Source organism: Trematomus bernacchii, unplaced genomic scaffold, assembly GCF_902827165.1.
Source record: "Trematomus bernacchii unplaced genomic scaffold, fTreBer1.1, whole genome shotgun sequence".
Classification (NCBI taxonomy): domain Eukaryota; kingdom Metazoa; phylum Chordata; class Actinopteri; order Perciformes; family Nototheniidae; genus Trematomus; species Trematomus bernacchii.
The window spans coordinates 10001-32492 of NW_022987743.1; the positions used below are offsets into that span (position 1 = coordinate 10001).

At 41.6% G+C, this 22492-nt stretch overlaps 1 protein-coding gene across 1 annotated transcript in view; it reads left to right on the top strand.

Moving 5' to 3' along the window:
* Positions 1 to 22492, top strand: part of malrd1 (MAM and LDL receptor class A domain containing 1) — a gene marked incomplete at its 5' end in the record, with an annotated part of 35565 nt that overhangs the window by 9202 nt on the left and 3871 nt on the right. The window contains 10 exon segments of the mRNA XM_034148049.1: positions 6025 to 6270; positions 8667 to 8824; positions 12826 to 13006; positions 14492 to 14620; positions 14943 to 15083; positions 15780 to 15937; positions 17794 to 17995; positions 18335 to 18613; positions 18864 to 18989; positions 21454 to 21520. Coding sequence (XP_034003940.1) covers positions 6025 to 6270; positions 8667 to 8824; positions 12826 to 13006; positions 14492 to 14620; positions 14943 to 15083; positions 15780 to 15937; positions 17794 to 17995; positions 18335 to 18613; positions 18864 to 18989; positions 21454 to 21520 — 1687 coding nt within the window.

A 22492-nucleotide genomic window follows, 5' to 3' on the forward strand; every position in this document is an offset into this window, starting at 1 on the left:
TTGCAGCGAGTCAGAGTCAGAGTCTCTCTGCTTTTCATCTGAAGCTCTGACTGACTGAAACCTCTCTCTCTTATTCATAATGAAAGTGATGAGACGCCTCCATGTTCACGCTGTTAGCATCTCACCTATCATCTCTTCTGTTTCATGTCTTCACTGAAACTCTGGAGCTTCAAACAGATTCTCTAACGACACAGAAGTACATGTCCTCACGTACCTCTGGAGGTGTTGAGCTGTACAGATAGCCTCTCAAGTTCTTTAGGGTTCAGCCTGTTTTCAGTGTGAAGAGCTTCATGCTAACTTCTCCCTCAGGAACAAAGAAAGCAATAATATCTGCTTATTTATCTCCGTTTTCCCGTCCAGATCACTGGGAATGGCATCAACATTTCACATAATACATCCAATTACACTTTCACTTGTTATGTTTCAATAAATGACACTTATACTCAGCATCATGGGAACCAAACAGGTCTTGCTTTTAGCTGAAGAAGTAGTTCCTCCAGATTATCCAGAGTAACTGAACACTGTCTTTGCGTTGAGATGCTTTATTTAATTCCATTTCATTGGAGGAAACAAGCTTATACAAACTGCCCTGTATGCTGTAAGCACCTGAGGATTACGCTATTGAATTTAGGCTGAGGAAAAAGACATATTGCGCGGGCAGAAGAAGTTTGCTTTCTCTTCTGCTGCTCCAAAAATAAGTAAAAGAATAATGAAATCAAGGTGTTTTCACTTGAAATAAGTCCAAAAATCTGCCAATAGAACAAGTGAACATTTGCTTTGTAAGATTTCTTGAAGTAAGAAGTGATATTTAGATAAATCACATCTTGTAATTATCAGGAGAACTCATTGTGAACTATATTTCACCAGAATCAGGACATGATGTTGTTACAGAATAAGCCACAAATACTCAAAAGTGTTCTGTTTCCTGACGTTGGTGATTTCCTAATAAATAAATATGTGTTTCATCTGAGATACAACTCAAAAGAAGATGTTTTGACTCAACAAGATGATGCATTGTCTAAAAATAAGAGCTGATATCTCACTGCAATGTTACTCCTGAAGTTAGTGTGTCTTATATCAGGAGCAGAGACATATTCTATAGATATTAGACACAGATACTTGGCAAGATTTCTAGTTTGTGTAGTGTAGAAAAAGAGCCGGGTAACGATGGGAGTAGAGAGGGATGTGAGAGAGCAGAAGGGCAGTGAGTGTTTCCTGAAGGTTAAGACGGGGGGGAACACTCGCCCTGACAGAGGAGAGAAGTTCATCCAACAATCAGACCCTCCAGAGGGAGAGTCTGCACACAGTCACACTGATGAGAGACAGCAGGAAGTGTAATTACAGACTGCAGAGCCTCGGGGCTTCTTCCTCCTCTGTTTCGTTCAATAACACACCAAGGATGGAGTAGTGAAACTCAGAAACATCAGTTTTATCTGGGGAGAATACCTGTACATGTATGCAGAGGAGAAGGTGTTAATATTTACTTTAAACTGTAATGAATGTACATCTTATACGACAACATACACACCTTTTCAAATACCTACAAATCTCTAATTCTCAACTTCCTGTGAACACAATAAGTACACATCATCCTGTGTGTGTGTGTGTGTGTGTGTGTGTGTGTGTGTGTGTGTGTGTGTGTGTGTGTGTGTGTGTGTGTGTGTGTGTGTGTGTGTGTGTGTGTGTGTGTGGTGTGTGTGTGTGTGTGTGTGTGTGTGTGTGGTGTGTGTGTGTGTGTGTGTGTGTGTGTGGTGTGTGTGTGGTGTGTGTGTGTGTGTGTGTGTGTGTGTGTGTGTGTGTGTGTGTGGTGTGTGTGTGGTGATCAGACTCTCCAATAATACTTTTAAACTGCGATATGTATTGAAAAAAACTGGAATAATTGCAGTAAATTCGAACGAAAGGTTGCATTTTTAAAGTTAAAGGGGACCTATCATGCAAAATGCACTTGTGTACGTCTTTTCTACATGAATATGTGTCCCCGGTGTTCCAGGGAACTCACCAAGTGTCAGAAAACACAACCCTCTCTATTTTCCTCCATACCCAAATCTCTAAAAAAGGGGCTGCAACGGATCTGATAAAAACTGATCCAGATTTGAACACTGTCCTGACGTCAGGACGGTGGCGCTACGGCTATTGGGCCAACTCCACCAATCAGGAGGAGACAGCCACGGCCATTGGAGCCGCTGTAGTACATATGCCAGGCCTGTAGGTGGTGCTGTTCTCACAGAATCAACCCAGAGCTAATCCAGGGCTAAAAATTGTCAAATTGAGCAAAATGAGGCATGGCTAAAATGCATGATCTGTTTGGTATTTTGAAAAAAATATATATAAATATGCCTTATATAGGTATGGGCCTACACTATATTATTCAAATATAGCATGATAGGTCCACTTTAAATGAGCAGATCTGTTGCTTTTTTAGATCAAAATTAAGACATTTATTGGGAACCATAAAGATCATCTTATCTTATTATCTTAACAAGTTTGACTAAGAGGAAAGAAAAGGACATTTCAGATGCAGCAAATCAGAAGAGAGTCTCACTGCAACTGCATTTCTCCTGAAGCTCAGACTTTATTAACTGAGCAGCAGAACCTCTTATTAATAATGAAAGTGATGAGAAAGTGTATTTCCCTCTCCAGCAGAGAAATGGAGAGACGTCCCTCCGGTCACAACGCTCGTTAATTAAAGCCTCAACGGCAGTTTCTCCTCCCTGCGTATCATCTCGCCTGTGCCTCTTTCTCTAATTGTCCTGCCACGGCTTAAAAAGGAGATTTGACTGTATGTTACTCTCACATGCACTCACGAACACGAACCATCTAATACCGTGTTTATTACTGAGGTATAAGTGGTTTTTCTGAGATAAATCATCATTTTGTGCCCGTTATTTTCAGACATTGGATATTTTGTGTTTGTGATGGATTCAATCGAATATAGAGAAAATTATTTATGTTAAAATGTTTTACTTGTAGGTGCTCTGAATATCAGAAAATCCTCTAAATACATCTACAGCGCTGTAAAAACACTGACATTGTGATGAAATAACAGCAATGACATGAATGTGTGTCCTCCTGTTGTCTCCAGTGGCCTCTGGTGCCGGAGATCCATCTTCATCTGAGTTTTGACAGCTTTGAGTTTGACAGCTTTGTACGAGGTTGACGTAGCGTCGTGTAACAGAAATACGTTTCTGATGCTATCGCTTTCTGTCAGTGTTTCATGCAGAGAAGGACAGGAGCCTCAGTGTCATCTATACTTTATTAAAAGAGAGAGAAACAGATACAAATAAAGTGTAAGGACAGTCTGACAGCTGATTGGACGACTTGCTTTACTTCATCTTGTAAAATACTAGTATATGTTCTGCATTCAAAATGTTATTTGAGTAAAAGTAAGAAAGGATTAGCATAAAAATATACTTAAAGTACTTTTTCTAATTAATTATCCATTAAAGTATACTCACATTTTACATTTTGCAGTTGGTTAAAAAGGTGCAAAATACTGGCTTAGTTGAATACTCGCTTCTGATTGGTCAATTTGGACAATCCACATTCTGTTAATTTCAGCTAACAGACCGTTGCTAAGGAGAACAGACTGTTGCTAAGGAGAAGGGACTATGCTATAATTCATCTTTCTAAGTAATAATACCGCAGTGTAGAAATACAAGTAAAAGTCCTGCATTCAAAATGTTAAGAAAGCATTAGCACCATAATATACTAATGTCTATTGCTGGATTCTAATTAATTATCCATTCATGTAAACTCACATTTTTCATTTTGCAGTTGGTTCAAAAGGTGCAAAATACTCCCATATATCGTATTCCTTATTATTACACGGCTTAGTTTAACACTTGATTCTGATTGGTCAGTTTTGGACATTCCAGAGGTCTGTTAATTTTTTATAACAAACCGTTGCTAAGGAGAACAGACTGTTGCTAAGGTGGATCAAGGGACTATGCTATAATTCATCTTTCTAAGTAATAATACTGCAATGTAGAAATACTAGTATAAGTCCTGCATTCAAAATGTTACTTAAAAGTAAGAGAGCATTAGCATCATAATAAACTAAAGGTACTTGTTATACAGGATGTCTATATTTTGGATTAATATTTTTCTATAGCTGGATTATAATCAATGATCCTAAATAATAATTTAGATTTTGCAGCTGGTAAAGCTGGAGCTAACTCTTAAGACTTTGTTTTTACCTCCATTTATTTTATTCCTTAAAATTACACGGCTTAGTTGAATACTCGCTTCTGATTGGTCAGTTTTGGACATTCCAGAGGTCTGTTCATTTTTGATAACAGACCGTTGCTAAGGAGAACAGGCCGTTGCTAAGGGACTATGTGCAGCCATATCAATCCGCAGAAAGAAGTCCGGTTAATTTAACGTCAGGTTTAAACGACAAATATTGGTTTTAATCCGTCAGAAAACACAGTGGAATACTTTTTGATTATATTTTTTCATTAATGACCGCCTTGATGCACGTTATATTTTACATAATAATCTGTTATAATTCACTTTTATGAATAATATAACCTTGCAAAGTAACTAATCTTGTCAATTAAATGCAGAAAAGTCAAATGTTTGGGTGAAATAGAAGTTTAAAGTAGAATAAAATGGAAATACTGGAGTAAAGATCCTGTAAAACCTAATCTACTTTCCCCCCCTGAGGTAGAGTGATCAGTTTCAGCTTCCTGCCTCCTGGCTGCCTTTTGTTTGGTCCCATTGCTTCTGGTCCTTTGCATCTGAAGAGAAACAAAGGATAAGGAGGGCCTTCTTCCTCTCCTTTCCTCACAGAGACCCTCCTCTTCATCACGCCTCATCTCCTTAAAACACAAGCACTAACTCTGCAGGAATGCATGGAGTCAAAAAGGAGAATAAACCAGTAGCACAGACACACTGGGATACACTGGTCCTGGGTCTTTAACCAGTGACCTGAGGGAGAAACATCACGGGGTTAAAGAAAGATGATGGGAGAACATCAGGAGACTGCACTGACTCTGGGGTTCTCACAGTATTCCACTTATAAATGAATAATTAAGCATTTTATGAAGCATGCTGAGGACCAATCGCTTTCTAATTGCGACTTTCATGAGATTTCTATATCACTCTTTGGTAAAAAATGCATCCATCATATAGTTAGCTTAGCTTAGCATTAAGGCTGGAGGCTCCTCCAGCAGAGCAACATGAATAGGACATTGAACAAATAAAACAGAAATAGTGCAAGAAGAGTCTATATACAAGTAAATGGAATATGATATATTAGATAAATAGTTAGCAAGATGCAAACGGATGAATGTTTGTGGATGTTCTTTCAAAAGTTCAGGTGTTCAAGCAGCTGCAGCCTGATGTGATGTGTCTCCTGTTCGTCTCTTGGTCCCAGGGTTAGGTCCATAGCTATTACCTACCTGTAAGACAGGGGTGTCAAACTCAATTTCATCACGGGCCACATCAGCATTATGGTTGCACTCAAAGGGCCGGTTGTAACTTTAAGACTATATCATTAATTAATATAACTTCATAATTAACTACGTCTGAAAGCAGAAGTCTAGAGCAAATAATTGCAAGTCTCTTCAGTGAGAATGTCACAATATGATTTTAAAAGAAAAGCCACATTCTGGAAAAACATTGATTGTGACATTTTGAAAAAAAAATCTATTTATGAGAAAAAGGCTAATTCTAAGAAAAAAGGCATATTTGGACAAAAAAAGTCAAATTCTGAGAAAAAGTCAAATTTGAGATGCATTGTGGGACATGTAGTTTATGGGCAACGTGCTTCTGTAAAGTAGCATGTAACCGGATAATAAACATATTCTTTGCAAGCTCTTGTGGGGCCACATAAAATGAAGTCGCGGGCCGGATTTGGCCCCCGGGCCTTGAGTTTGACACCCCTGCTGTAAGAGCAGCTCCAGCCTGATGTGATGTGTCTCCTGTTCGTCTCTTGGTCCCAGGGTTAGGTCCATAGCTATTACCTGTGAGAGCAGCTGCAGCCTGATGTTATGTTGTATATGTTCTCTCTCTTGTTCCCAGGCTCCTGTCCTCCAGGTTTCTTTCTGTGTGAAAATGGCGGTTGCTTCTCTACGGCTCAGAGCTGTGATTTCACGGATGATTGTGGCGACGGCTCTGATGAAATGCATTGTGGGACTTCCTGCACCTTTGAGCACGGACGCTGTGGCTGGAAGAGCTCCGTGGCCGACAATTTTGATTGGACGCTGGGGAGGGGGTCTTTGAAAAGCATCCGGCCGCCGAACGATCACACGCTGAGCGACGAACGAGGTGCCGGTTTATTTTTTTTATTTTTTATTTTTTATTTGCGTACCATCAAACCATACAAGTATGCACTTAAACACAACATTTAAAAACGAGGAATTTATATTTATTCAAATGGAATTACCCAGGGTTCCTCTGGAAAGTACTCAACCAATTGTACTCATACGGCAATACAGTTAAACATAAATACAAGTGTGTGTGTGTGTGTGTGTGTGTGTGTGTGTGTGTGTGTGTGTGTGTGTGTGTGTGTGTGTGTGTGTGTGTGTGTGTGTGTGTGTGTGTGTGTGTGTGTGTGTGTGTGTGTGTGTGTGTGTGTGTGTGTGTGTGTGTGTGTGTGTGTGTGTTTAAAAAGTGACAACGTTATCAACACAACTGAGCTTACATTAAAATTATAATACATGTCAATAACAAGTAGCTAGCTTGTTCAATTATTCTTATTCAACTCATATAACACCAGTAGTACACCCTAATTATGCCCATACTACACCAGTATCATACTGTTATTATACCCGTAATTACACTGTTATTAGACCCATATCACACTGTTATTATACCTATAATTACACTGTTATTATACCCATATTACACTGTTATCAGACCCATATTACACTGTTATCAGACCCGTAATTACACTGTTATTAGAACTATAATTACACTGTTATAAGAACCATAATCACACTGTTATTAGACCTATATTACACTGTAATCATGCCCATATTAAAGCATTATTACGCTGTTATTAGACCCATGTTACACCAATATTTCCCCCATAATACACCGTAATTAAACTGTTATTACACCCTAAGTAACACATGTTAACCAGCTCCATAAGAAGTCGCTAGCTAGTTCCCTTAGTTGTTAATATCATTATCATAAGTTCCCTTCTATGGTCCGTCTTGTGACGTTGATTTAAGATATATATTTGTTAAATAAGCTGTAAAATAAGCCTTATGTTACCTTTATAAACAATTTACCAATGTTGACGTCATGTAGGCTAATGTTAGCAAGTGTAAATAAGGCTAACAAACGTCAGGTTTAACATTTCCAAACTACAGATATTAATGTTAAAGAGACACAATAAATACAATACATGTCTTTGCTAAACAGCAGGACAATTAAATTCATATTTTAAATTACCTGAATGTAATCAGCGAGAGAACTAGGTCCTCTCTGTTGCAGGAAATACATCTCGCTTGGATAACCAACTAAAACGCATATTTCTTATTAAACCATCAAATAATCCAACATTTTAACACTTTCTTATATCCTCATAATAAAGGAAGTTCATTTCTCTTCTCCTCTTGGATCTTCCATCGAGTGCAGCTCCACTTCTTGGAGGTTTCGTACCCTCTCAGTAAATGAAACTGACTTTCAAATGTCCACCTGTTAGTGTGCTGTGCTCCATGTTTAATTCATGAGCCAATCAATGAGCTTCTCCCCGGCGTGTGAGAGCAGCTTCTCTCTCAGGTGATTGATGCCAGGGCTGAGAATCCATTATCCTGCGTGCATGGTAAAGAGCGCATGAATAAATAAACACGCATGTACATTTCTCTGAACGTATGCAGGTGTTTTATTGCTCTTATTGTGAGCTTCTTCAGGTCATTTCCTCTTCCTCTAACCCTCCTCATCATCCTCTCCTCTCTCTCAGGTCATTTCCTCTTCCTCTAACCCTCCTCATCATCCTCTCCTCTCTCTCAGGTCATTTCCTCTTCCTCTAACCCTCCTCATCATCCTCTCCTCTCTCTCAGGTCATTTCCTCTTCCTCTAACCCTCCTCATCATCCTCTCCTCTCTCTCAGGTCATTTCCTCTTCCTCTAACCCTCCTCATCATCCTCTCCTCTCTCTCAGGTCATTTCCTCTTCCTCTAACCCTCCTCATCATCCTCTCCTCTCTCTCAGGTCATTTCCTCTTCCTCTAACCCTCCTCATCATCCTCTCCTCTCTCTTCAGGTCATTTCCTCTTCCTCTAACCCTCCTCATCATCCTCTCCTCTCTCTTCAGGTCATTTCCTCTTCCTCTAACCCTCCTCATCATCCTCTCCTCTCTCTCAGGTCATTTCCTCTTCCTCTAACCCTCCTCATCATCCTCTCCTCTCTTCAGGTCATTCCTCTTCCTCTAACCCTCCTCATCATCCTCTCCTCTCTCTCAGGTCATTTCCTCTTCCTCTAACCCTCCTCATCATCCTCTCCTCTCTCTCAGGTCATTTCCTCTTCCTCTAACCCTCCTCATCATCCTCTCCTCTCTCTCAGGTCATTTCCTCTTCCTCCTCTAACCCTCCTCATCATCCTCTCCTCTCTCTTCAGGTCATTTCCTCTTCCTCTAACCCTCCTCATCATCCTCTCCTCTCTCTCAGGTCATTTCCTCTTCCTCTAACCCTCCTCATCATCCTCTCCTCTCTCTCAGGTCATTTCATCTACCTGGAGGCCACACCTGTCGGCCTGAAAGGAGACAAAGCTCACATCCGCAGCTCCGTTTGGAAACAGTCCGGCGCCATCTGCAAGCTCTCCTTCTGGTACTACATTTCCCACAAGGCACTGGGAACCATCTGCCTGCTGATCAAGGTAAAGTGTGTGTGTGTGTGTGTGTGTGTGTGTGTGTGTGTGTGTGTGTGTGTGTGTGTGTGTGTGTGTGTGTGTGTGTGTGTGTGTGTGTGTGTGTGTGTGTGTGTGTGTGTGTGTGTGTGTGTGTGTGTGTGTGTGGTGTGTGTGTGTGTGTGTGTGTGTGTGTGTGTGTGTGTGTGTGTGTGTGTGTGTGTGTGTGTGTGTGTGTGTGTGTGTGTGTGTGTGTGTGTGTGTGTGTGTGTGTGTGTGTGTGTGCGCTGCAGAGGCCGTTTTATGCGATTTACAAAACACAATTCAGCAAGTTATCATGCAAATGTGTGTGTGTGTGTTTTTCCCTTCAAACAGCGAGAGGTGGTTCCTCTTCCCTGCAGAGTCTGAATGTCATTATACTTACAAAATAGCACACTGTCTTATCCAGCAGCTAAGTCAAAGAAGAGGAAATATTACTCCTTCAGGAGGTAAAAGCTCCACCAGGGTTTACAACGGGCTTCAAAGGGTTTGTTTTTAATGATCAGCTGATGCAATTAACATGAAAACAAACCATGGATGGATTCGAGTTAACACCTTTGTTTTTATAGCTTCTTTCATGCAAGTAATAGACCAATAAAACCTCTTATATAAAAACAATAAGGTCAACAAATCCCCTGTAGTGTCAAAGCTGTAAATACAGTTTTATGATTTCTATTCTAAAGATATCCGTCTATAATTCAATGGAGTGTAAAATGTTGGAGAAAAGTACTGATACATTTTGGCTTTTCCAAATCCATCTAGAATCAGAATGCTGTTGTTAAGATGACTTGCAGGAATGCTCAGATGCTCGGGATAATCATCTGAATGGGTTTTTGATTTGAAGCAGAGCTGATGTCCTCGTACAGGTGGCCATGCTTGATGAATCAGAAGTGGATACAACTGTTGAAATTGGAGGTGAATTTGAAGCTCAAAGAAAAACCCAGTGAAGACTAATTGGATTTCCTCTCAGTGTAACATTCAGTATCTTCTTAAAACGCCAATAAAATAAGCGTATTGTTGTGATGGCAGCTTCCTTTAGTCTCTCACTGACTGGAGGATAATAAAAAGGAATCATGCAAACACATATCCACTGTTCACTCGGAGCAAACTGAATCTGTCGTTTCGTCGCCGTGTCGGCAGGAAACCGAGCTTCAAAATGATGGAATAAAGGGCGGATGATACACCGCTCGTATCACATGCTCTCCATGACATACATCCTGCTGCTTTTTAATCTCTGCTTCACTGTAACAAGATGATTTAAAGCCAGAGGACAGGGTGCGTTTAAATGGGCTTTAAATGCAGAGGAGGGTCTGACGTTTGCTCTGCTGTCAGGTTTATAGACAAATGGTGCAACTCAAGGACCGTACGTTTGTTTTCTTATGTCGTAGAAAACACCGTCAGACACTGTTGACCCGAGCCCTTCCTAAAGACAACACATGTTTACAGGACAGACAGAAGCTGTGTTTGGTTTTAAATATGTGTTTGTGTTTTTAAACACACCTTCAGACTGCAAGAATCATGCGGCAAATGGGCATCAGATGCCAACACGTTTTGAAAGACCCTTATACAGTAGTTTCTCTGTGAGAGCATGTGGAGTCTTGATCTTATTATTGTCAATCTGAAGGCGTGCTTATCAACAGAAGCCCTCGTGTGTTTGAACGGTAAGACGGTATGAAGAATACTTCCTAAATGACCCAAGAAAGTTTGACATTGACTTCCTGAGATAGATGTTCTTCATTACCCTCCTAAAGCTGGATTAATGAAGTGAAGTTATGGACTGCTGTCCTCTTTCTAAACGACCAGAGGACGAGCGGGTCATCATGAACACTGAGTCACACTTTATATTAGACTCATGAACTTCAGGGGGAACGTGGTGAAATCTGGAGGTCCTCTATTAAACACTCTGTGGGTTTGTGTGTGTGTGTGTGTGTGTGTGTGTGTGTGTGTGTGTGTGTGTGTGTGTGTGTGTGTGTGTGTGTGTGTGTGTGTGTGTGTGTGTGTGTGTGTGTGTGTGTGTGTGTGTGTGTGTGTGTGTGTGTGTGTGTGTGTGTGTGTGTGTGTGTGTGTGTGTGTGTGTGTGTGTGTGTGTGTGTGTGTGTGTGTGTGTGTGTGTGTGTGTGTGTGTGTGTGTGTGTGTGTGTGTGTGTGTGTGTGTGTGTGTGTGTGCACATTAATTCCAGCTGAAGATATACACCTTTAATATTGGTTTATGAATATCAAATGACTTCAACCCTTGGACAACAAGTGTGTGGAGTTAAAACCAGCTAGTGGGAACAATTCATAGTTTTTTCGTCTTTTCATGGGATTTGTTCAAATGAAAACATGGGAAAGCACATTTTAAACATTAATGTATACAGTTTCATACATGTCCCATGCTTTTGGATATCTAACTACTGTTCACTGGGACCAATGCTGAAGAGAGGGTCATCTTATTGTGTTTGCAAATCAATCTTTGATTCCCTTTTACCGTCTCTGAAACGTCTAAATCGTCTCAAATTCAACATATGGTGGTTTAATGGACGACAGTACCCTCTGCACCTTCGTTCAGATGTGAGAAAGGACATAAGGAACCAGTAAAAGTGGAATAAGTTGTTATGAATCATTCCCTGTCCTCTATCTGACCTAATGTGTTTGTGGACTATAAAAAGTACATTTAGAGAAGTTTAAATCTCTACAATCCTCCTCCAAAAACCCCAGACTCCACCTTTCCCTTTACAAGCCACTCTTCACCACTCCCTGTGAAGCCCCTCTTCCTGTAGGTGTGAGTGATATGACTTCAGATGTCTCATTCATGCTCAGAAAGCAACACACATCCACTGAAGCCCTGTTTGAAATGCTGGTTGTTCCAGCGCTGCGTTAGTGGTGATTTAGTGCTTGGCTTGCACCCTGGGAAAAAGACTCAGAGAGGAATACAGTCTGTCTGCTAATACGTTCCATATGTGGCATGAGAGGAAGCCGTTAGCATAGCATAGCATTGGTTCCTTCAATTATGCTAATGAGGTTTTAATGAGCGTGACTCGAATGTGTTTCTGATCATAACCCCTGCTGTATGAACTGATTACAGAAACATGTGGTCTTCCTCAGAGAGGCAACAGTACGTCCTTTACTCACGTAGAAGTACAGATACTCGTGTTTAAATATACTCTGGTGAAAGTAGAAGTACTGACTCAACTTCTTTACTCAAGTAAAAGTAAAGAGACTTTGAGATGTTGTGAAAGTTCAGGTATTTGTGTTCAACATGTAAGAAGTAGAAAGTACAGGTATTTGTGTTCAACATGTAAGAAGTAGAAAGTACAGGTATTTGTGTTCAACATGTAAGAAGTAGAAAGTACAGGTATTTGTGTTCAACATGTAAGAAGTAGAAAGTACAGGTATTTGTGTTCAACATGTAAGAAGTAGAAAGTACAGGTATTTGTGTTCAACATGTAAGAAGTAGAAAGTACAGGTATTTGAGTTCAACATGTAAGAAGTAGAAAGTACAGGTATTAGTGTTCAACATGTAAGAAGTAGAAAGTACAGGTATTTGTGTTCAACATGTAAGAAGTAGAAAGTACAGGTATTTGTGTTCAACATGTAAGAAGTAGAAAGTACAGGTATTTGTGTTCAACATGTAAGAAGTAGAAAGTACAGGTATTTGTGTTCAACATGTGAGAAGTAGAAAGTACAGGTATTTGAGTTCAACATGTAAGAAGTAGAAAGTACAGGTATTTGTGTTCAACATGTAAGAAGTAGAAAGTACAGGTATTTGTGTTCAACATGTAAGAAGTAGAAAGTACAGGTATTTGTGTTCAACATGTAAGAAGTAGAAAGTACAGGTATTTGTGTTCAACATGTAAGAAGTAGAAAGTACAGGTATTAGTGTTCAACATGTAAGAAGTAGAAAGTAAAAAGTCCTCAGAAAAATAAGTAGTGGAGTAAAGTACTGATACCAGAAACATGTACTTAAGTACAGGAACAAAGTATTTGTACTCCATTTCTTCTTCCCCTAACAGACGGAGAACGATCTGTGGGAGGCGTGGAACAAATCGGGGCATCAAGGGAACAAGTGGAACCGAGCTGAGGTTCCTCTGAGGAACCTGAGGAACTTCCAGGTGATTTTTGAAGGGATTCGATCCATGGACGTGATCGGAGGAGCTTCACTGGACGACCTGGAGTTTAGAAACTGTTCCCCAAGTAAGTGATGCTAACAACAGGTTGTGTTGTAGCTCCTCTCCTGTGACGTGTCTCCATGCTTCAATGTTCAAGATTCAAGATTCAAGATATGAATTGTCATATGCACAGTAAACAGACAGTGACACCGTACAATGTTCAGAAAGCTCTTTCTCTCATACTGCCTGTGCTGCAGCACCTCTTTTCACCCTCTGTCTGAAACCAGAGCCCAGCCTGCTCAGGGAGGCGTGTGGTGCAGTGGGTTGTGCGTTGGTTGGTGTTGGGAACAGGGGAGCTCAGGTTCAAACCCCACTGCAGTCAGCATGTCGTTGTGTCCCTGAGACACTTCACCCCAAAGTGCTCCTGTGGGGATTGTCCACAGTATTGAGTATGTAAGTCGCTTTGGATAAAAGCGACTAACAAGTGACATGTAATGTCATGTAATGCTCTGATTGGTTAGCTGGCCGGCTCTGTTGTGATTGGTCAACCAACTTACAGATGTCCCGCCCATTAGCCTATCACTTCAGGTGTGAGAGTGTCAGTAAAGTTGTGATTTTAGCCTTTGCAGACCATTTACATGCACAAAAACCTATAGAACTCAGAGAGGCAAAACGCCACCTTTAAATAGATTATTAGTGCACTTTTGCTTTAATATTCTTGCATTTTGCCAAGTTTTCACAGGAAACTCAGTATTCTTTATAGCCACGTTTAACTTTTCACAGTTAGATATAGACTGGTATAAAGTGCTGACTATCAAAACTGCAGTCAAATCACTTTCATGATTAATGTTGGCACTCTGCACAAAGCAGCCTGTACACATGCAGAGGTTTAAAGAGCGGTAACTACTCTCCCAGGTGTTTAGGGTCATTTCTGGCTTCACACAAACTTTCCACTCAATTTCTGCACGATAAAATGCTGCTCTGTGAACACACACATCTGTATCTCAGAAGGACAGAGGTTGTTGTTTCACACTTTGATATTCAGACGGGTGTCAGACATTAAACAGATCTGGATGTTTCCGTTGCTCTGCCAAGACTCAGATATAAACACACTAACACACAGAGACATGAACTCACTGATCAAAAGCAGGAGGAAGGAGATCTCGTGGAATATAATGTTCTTCTTCTGTGTACCCTCTTTGGAGCAGGACGATTTTAAATAACACACAGTTTGTACCACGTTTTATTTTCCATTGAAGCCGGATTTGATTCATCTGAACGGAAAGAGGAGATGGTTTCAGTCGAGTGGCTCGCTCTTAGAAAACACTTTCAACATGTGTGTGTGTGTGTGTGTGTGTGTGTGTGTGTGTGTGTGTGTGTGTGTGTGTGTGTGTGTGTGTGTGTGTGTGTGTGTGTGTGTGTGTGTGTGTGTGTGTGTGTGTGTGTGTGTGTGTGTGTGTGTGTGTGTGTGTGTGTGTGTGTGTGTGTGTGTGTGTGTGTGTGTGTGTTGTGTGTGTGTGTGTGTGTGTGTGTGTGTGTGTGTGTGTGTGTGTGTGTGTGTGTGTGTCAGACGCTGTGCAGCCCCCCAGTTGTCCTGCCCTCTCAGACTTTGTGTGTGACAGTGGACACTGCATCGAGTCTCACCTGGAGTGTGACAGCAAGGACGACTGTGCCGATGGATCGGATGAGAAACACTGCGGTGAGGAAGAACTGGAGATAGGTCTGGGACACATCGTTTTTAAATAAACAAGACGCTAACAAACCTCATTCTTGTGTTCCTCTCGTGTTGGTCTGACTAACTTTTAAACAAGAGAAAGAGAGCACAAACCTGTGTCTTTTAGAGTTGATTTAAAGTCCTTGTACTGGTTTATAAAGCTCTGAATGGTCTGGCCCCCTCTGTCCTCACTGATGTGTTGTCCTTTAATGTCCCTGTACCTTGTCCCTAAGATACTCAGCACACCTTCCAATTAACAACATCCCTCTCTAATTGGTCTTTTCATCTTGTATTTTCTTTACTTCAGGCGTCTGTGACTTCAGCATGGGAGCAGCGTGGTGGGAACACAGCTGTGGGTTGGACCAGGACTCTGAGGATGATTTTGATTGGTCGATCGGTCGTCACAGTGAGACTCCAGGAGCCGGACCTCAGAGTGACCACAGTCCAGGTGAGTGTACCTGAAAGACTCACAATGCAGGTGGTTCGAGGGCACAGTATGTTTTGATACATGCAGAGAATACAACCGTCAACACGCCTAACAGTATTTATAAGATGTTTTGATTGTATTGTATGCCAGATCTTAGTTATTATATATCCTCCTTGTTGTTGTGAACCAACGTCGAAAAAATCATCTTGTTTTTATGTTTCTGAGCTCACTCCTGATTGGCCGGTAGAGTTTGTTGATCTGAGCGATGAGACGTGTCACAGAACGAGTTTATGACCTCGGTGCAGAGCGAGTCGATAAAACCATCTGTAACACACACACACACACACACACACACACACACACACACACACACACACACACACACACACACACACACACACACACACACACACACACACACACACACACACACACACACACACACACACACACACACACACACACACACACACACACACACACACTTTAACTCATGTGGAAAACTCACGCTTTGTTCGGATGCTTTTCCATCTCCGAGCTGAAGCAGCTGCCGGCTGGAAATGCTTTTACAATCCGTCATGTTTTTCTGTTTGGTGCACGCAGTCGAGCTGGAACTCACTGGTTGCAGATTACACATGTTCTTTGAAATGCACTAACATTCTTCAAATCTCTCTCATTTTTGTCTACTGACATTTTTGTTGTTGTTTATATTCCCAGGTGGTGATGGGAGCTTCCTGTACATCCACTCAGCCTATCAGAGGGAAGGAGACGTTGCCAAGGTGACGACCAGCCGTCCGTTTCCCGCCAGCGTCGGATTGTGTCGTGTTCGATTCTGGTTCTTCATGCACGGATCAGACAGGATGGGAACGCTGAAGGTGATTGAAGGGTTAATAACTTCCTGTCTAAGCTTTGGACAGATGATATGAAGTCACCCTAAAAGCTCATTAAATGTACATGTCAATACGGTTATTTAAATCCTGCAAAATAGAGGCTTAACGAACTGGAGATGCTCCTAAAACCAGGAAATATTTGTCTTACTTAACTTAATACCAGGGGCCTCGTTTATGAAGCCTTGCGTAGGATTCACGTTGGAAGGTTGCTTACGTTGGACAAAGCAAATAAATACGTACAGACATTTTCCGATTCATAAAAGACTGCGTACCGGCGTAGGACGTGTGTACGGCACGTCCTACGCCGGTTTCCCTTTATAAATCAACTCGAAATGCGGCGCAGCTTTTGCGGGCTTCACGTCCAACATATTTGCCTATAAATAGTCAAAGAAACGCCCCGTATTAATATTCATTCTGACTGACTGCATGAAGAAGATCGCAGGAAATTACGATAAAACAGCTAAAAAAGACATCTCACACCGTGTCAGATTTAGGTTATTGTGGGGAGGTGGAGATAAATCATATTGTTTGGTGGATGCAGTTTGAACCAGAGTAGCAGCATGGAGGTCGGATCGTCACCTAAATAAATAAATAAGTGGTCCGAAAAAAGTTAATGACAAAAAAAATACACATAACCTTCCTCAGGCAGTGTGTTTGTCCCGGGGACAGGAGACCCCCCCCTTGATGAGAAACTGTAAGAAAGTATCGGGGGATCCCTGCGGAGTGGAGTCATGTCATGTTTATTTTTGTATATGAAGTCACCCTAAAAGCTCATTAAATGTACATGTCAATGCAGTCTGTAAAAGAGGCTTAACGAACTGGAGACGCTCCTAAAAACAAGTAAATATTAGTCATCCATTCCACCTCTTTTTTACCTTAACTTAATGCTTGCAGGTTTGTGGAAATACATATCACTCAAGTCTTATTTGTAATGGCAGGCGAGTAAAAGGGAAGTATAATTGGATATTAGATGAGAGAATACAGATGTCTGATGTGTGACAATCAATCGACATAATTATAAGTATTTTCTTATTGTGCTCATTGTTTGTTGTCTTAAAATTAACCCAGCCATCAAAGACGCCTAAAAAAAGCCCTGAGAAATGAGAGTGAAGTTTGAGATGCTTTCATGTCTTTGGGTTTCAGGTGAGAGACAGCAGGACGAGAGCTGAGTCACATTCCTGTCAAAGCTAATTAAGCCTTCAGGTTCTCTGTGACAGACAGAGGGACAGACAGACAGACAGACAGAGAGACAGACAGAGGGACAGACAGAGGGACAGACAGACAGACAGAGAGAGGGACAGAGGGACAGACAGACAGACAGAGAGAGGGACAGAGGGACAGACAGACAGACAGACAGACAGACAGACAGACAGACAGAGGGACAGACAGAGGGACAGACAGAGGGACAGACAGACAGACAGACAGACAGACAGACAGACAGACAGAGGGACAGACAGACAGACAGACAGAGGGACAGACAGACAGACAGGCAGAGGGACAGACAGACAGGCAGACAGACAGAGGGACAGAGGGACAGACAGAGGGACAGACAGGCAGACAGACAGACAGAGGGACAGACAGAGGGACAGACAGACAGACAGACAGACAGACAGACAGACAGAGGGACAGACAGAGGGACAGACAGACAGACAGACAGACAGACAGACAGACAGACAGACAGACAGACAGACAGACAGACAGACAGACAGACAGACAGACAGACAGACAGACAGACAGACAGACAGACAGACAAAATGTATTGATGAATTGATATACTTTTATTTTATGGATTTATTTCACCTCACCTAAACGTTATGTCTCCCTCCTCTCTCTCTCTCCAGGTCTTCACTTCTGGTCCCAGTGGCTCCAGCCTGCTGATGTGGGCGGCTGCTGGTAACCATGGAAACCAGTGGAGCTACGCTAACGTTATCCTCTCCAACCCAGCAGAGTTCACAGTCTCTTTCCAGGCGGAGGTGGGGGGGGACATGTGGACGGACATCGCTCTAGACGACCTCTCTTTCACCACAGAGTGCACAGCAGGAGGTCATTTCACAAATGTTAACTTCTTCTGATGTTTCTCTCATTTCCTGTTCCTTCAACACGGCCATCATTTTTCATCTCCTTTCAATTTGCACCTCTTTCTAAACCTCCTCTGGTTCCATTTAAACTGTGGTGAGCCTCAGGATGAGTGTGGAATGGATTATTGAAGCGCTGTAGGTCCATTTGAATCCAGTACCGAGGTGTGACACAGTGTATTAATGAACAAAAATGAACAACCTGAGTCCAAATCGACCAATCAGAATGGAGTATTCCACTTGTAAACAATGTGTAATTCATCTGGAAGATAACAACATGTCCTCCGTGTTTAATCCCTCTCCTCAGGTCCGGTGACCCCCCAGCCCTCGACCTGTTCTGGGGACCAGTACCAGTGCTTGTTCTCCCCTCAGTGCATCCCAGAGAGCTGGAGGTGTGATGGAGAGCTGGACTGTGGGGATCAGTCTGATGAAGACGAGTGTCCGGCGGTGGTTCCCGGCACTCTTCCTCCTCAGGGTCAGTGTGAAGACGGACAGTTCCAGTGTTTAAACGCTGTGTGTCTGCCGTCCGTCCTGCGCTGTGACGGCGTCTCCGACTGTCCACACGGAGAGGACGAGAACAGCTGCCGTGAGGAATTATATATATTTATTGTACCTTTTTCTTACAATATTTAGTCCACTTACTTTCATAGTCCCTGGATCAGAGTCCTCCTTTGAAACCATCTCCTAGCAAGCAATAAGAGAGACCTTTGAAATGTGTATTATTTTACTTAATTTCCTTTATGTCACGTGCAGCATGTTCACAAAGCACATGTGTCTGTAGATAATCAGAGGACGCCTCTCTTATATCTCACCCTCTCTCTGTTTCTCTCCCCCAGCGGTGCTGCAGTGCATGCTGGGAGAGCTGCAGTGTGAGACTGGTTCTGGTTGTATTCCTTTCCAGAAACGCTGTGATGGATCTGCAGACTGTCAGCCGTTCCTCTCTGATGAGTCCAGCTGCCACGGTAACACACTTTCACACACCTTCACTTCCTGTTATTAACCACGGTCCAATTTCCACATCCAGTTACAAGACTGGCTTCAGAGATTCATGACTTTTATTTGAAATCATTCACAGCTACTGTTAGAAAGATCTCCCTGGTCCCCGGCTTGAGCATCAATCTCAGGATCCATGTGTTTCTGATCCTCTCCAGAATGGAAGTAGTCATCTCATACAGAGCATTTGTTGGCTTTTTTCTGAAAATCTAAAAATTCAGATTTCTTTTCAAAAACTTACAATTCTGACTTTTTCTCAAAATCAAAACATTCTGACATTTTTCTCAAAATGTTGACATTTTTCTCAAAATCTAAAAATCCTGACTTTTTTCAAAAAATTCTCAAAATTCTGACTTTTTCTCAAAATTCTGACTTTTTCTCAAAATCTCAAAATTCGGACTTTTTCTGAATACTACGTTAATAATCCCTCGTCCCCGGCTTGAGTTTCAATCTCAGGATCCATGTGTTTCTGATCCTCTCCAGAATGGAAGTAGTCATCACATACAGAGCATCAACTAGTTCCTGAACAGTGTCCTTCACATGCTGATATCCAAGAGAGGGAGTTACACAGTCACAAGATGGAGGAATAGAAAGCAGTATTCAATGTTTACTTCAGATTAGCTCCACGTCAGAAATGAGCATGCTTGTCATATGTCTCTCTCCATAGAGGCTGAATCATCATGTTAATCACATAGCTATCATATGCCTCAAACAGTCCTGATGCTCTTCTAGGTAATCAGACATCCTGTCATGTTCACAGCTACAGTTGGGATACCTTTGTTATCATGTTGCTCTCAGATTAGAAGAGGACATTCAGTATTTTCCCAACTGCTGGTTCAAATGCATTGGTTTTGCTTTTCCATTTAGTACACACCTTCTCCATTTCCCTCTCTATCACACACTCAGTTTTGCCGTTCGTGTGTGCTCATTTTCAGCCTCATGGTTTCTACCTTTTCAAACCTTTTCCCAGTAAAAGACATTCTGCCAGAGCTCCTTTATCACCAGGCCTCTCAAGGTGATATCTAATCAGGCAGGGAGGACTATTCTCCATCTCTCCATCCGATGTGCAGCAATGGGAGGAAATAGATGTTTTTGAGTGGTTTAATGTGCTCTGGAGAGGTTAATGGATGGTTCCCTTGGTAACAGCATTTCGTCTCAGGGTGGAAACATGAGGGTCTGCTTCCTGTCAGGAGAAGCATGAAGACTGAAGACAGGGAAACACACTTCATATATGTTCGTACAGATTAAATGACGCAGGTTTCATCAGAGTGGGTTGGTGCTGAGGTGCAAGTCTTTCCTTAATGATGGGAGGGTTAATGACCCTAAACACACACATGTTATATACAGTAACTATTGTCATCTTAACTTCAGTGTGTCTGTCTAACTACATGTCTTTGTACTGCTAGATATCCTTTAGATAGATGGATAGATAGATAGATAGATAGATAGAGAGATAGAGAGATAGATAGATAGATAGATAGATAGAGAGAGAGATAGATAGATAGATAGATAGAGAGAGAGATAGATAGATAGATAGATAGAGAGATAGAGAGATAGAGAGATAGATAGATAGATAGATAGAGAGAGAGATAGATAGATAGATAGAGAGATAGATAGATAGATAGATAGATAGATAGATAGATAGATAGATAGATAAATAGAGATAGATAGATAGATAGATAGATAGATAGATAGAGAGAGAGATAGATAGATAGATAGATAGAGAGATAGAGAGATAGAGAGATAGATAGATAGATAGATAGATAGAGAGAGAGATAGATAGATAGATAGAGAGATAGAGAGATAGATAGATAGATAGATAGATAGATAGATAGATAGATAGATAGATAGATAGAGAGATAGATAGATAGATAGATAGATAAATAGAGAGATAGATAGATAGATAGATAGATAGAGAGATAGATAGATAGATAGATAGAGAGATAGATAGATAGATAGATAGAGAGATAGAGAGATAGAGGGATAGATGGATAGATGGATAGATGGATAGATAGATAGATAGATAGAGAGAGAGATAGATGGATAGACAGATGGATAGATAGAGAGAGAGATAGATAGATAGATGGATAGATAGATAGATGGATAGATAGATAGATAGATGGATAGACAGATGGATAGATGGATAGATAGATAGATAGATGGATAGATAGATAGATAGATGGATGGATGGATGGATGGATAGATAGATGGATAGATAGATAGATAGATGGATAGACAGATGGATAGATAGAGAGAGAGATAGATAGATAGATAGATAGATAGATAGATGGATGGATGGATGGATGGATGGATAGATGGATGGATACTTTATTAATCCCAAATTAGGAAATGATGTTGTTACAGGACCATTGTGCATTACCAGTCTGCTTGCAGAGTAAACAATCCTGATACGACACACTTCTTTATCTGCAGAATGTCCCCCTCTGTTCTGCCTGGATCACGGCTCCTGCTCCGTGTGGGGAAACGGACCTGTTTGCATGTAAGCTCTCACACACACATTTTAAAATCTCATAAACATGCACCAACAAAGTCCTGTCTGTTCCCCCGCTGCCTCCTCCCATCTCTCTTCGTAAGACTTTCAAACGTGGAAATCCCATCAGTCCTGTTTCTCTCCTTGGAAAAAGACACGCTCCATGAAGCATGAGGGAATCTGTTTATCCCTCAGATTACCCAGCAGCACAGAGGATCCCCCCGGTCAATATTTAAACGCATGATCCTGGAGGATAGACCACAGAACCCTCCAGCTAACACTCAGCACGAGGCTTTAGAGGAGGCTTATAGTGGTTGGAAAGTTCACAAGGAGATAGTTCGGAATAAAAGTGAGAATGCAGTTATGAGACGTCATTTTGCAAAATCCGTTTCTCCATCTTAGTAACACCAGCACACTGCTCCTTGTACTCCGATGGGTTCAATACAGAGGTTACATTTAGCTGTGTGACAAATAAAGAAGGTTTCATCCTTTCAAATCCACTCCCAGTGAACCTGAGAATAAAGTGTTGGTCCGTTCAGATGCTGGTGTTACCCTCACTCGCCCATATCATTACTAACAACAATCTGTGTGGTTTTATAACAAGACCAGCAAGCTATATGTCTTTTGCACAAACCTGAAATGGAAGTAGTGTAAGGCCTACGGACATTACATTGGTCTAAATACAGAGGTGCCTGTGTTTGCAGCGAAGCAGGAATATCTGTAATGTGGAGATATGTCCATGTTCTTATTCATCCTCCTTCTGTCTGATCCCTTCTCTCCTGATGTCCAACCCTCCCCAAAGCCTCCAGCTCTGCCTCCTCATGATATGACAGGACTACAGTCAGTGTATGGAGCCTCTGTTCCAGCGGTGATAACATCCTCAGACCCCCTGGGAAGCTTTGTGAGGACAGGAGTCTCTCAACATGTCCCCTGAAGCCTCTGCATGATAATGACTGACAGTGTGTTTCCCATTAGAAGCTC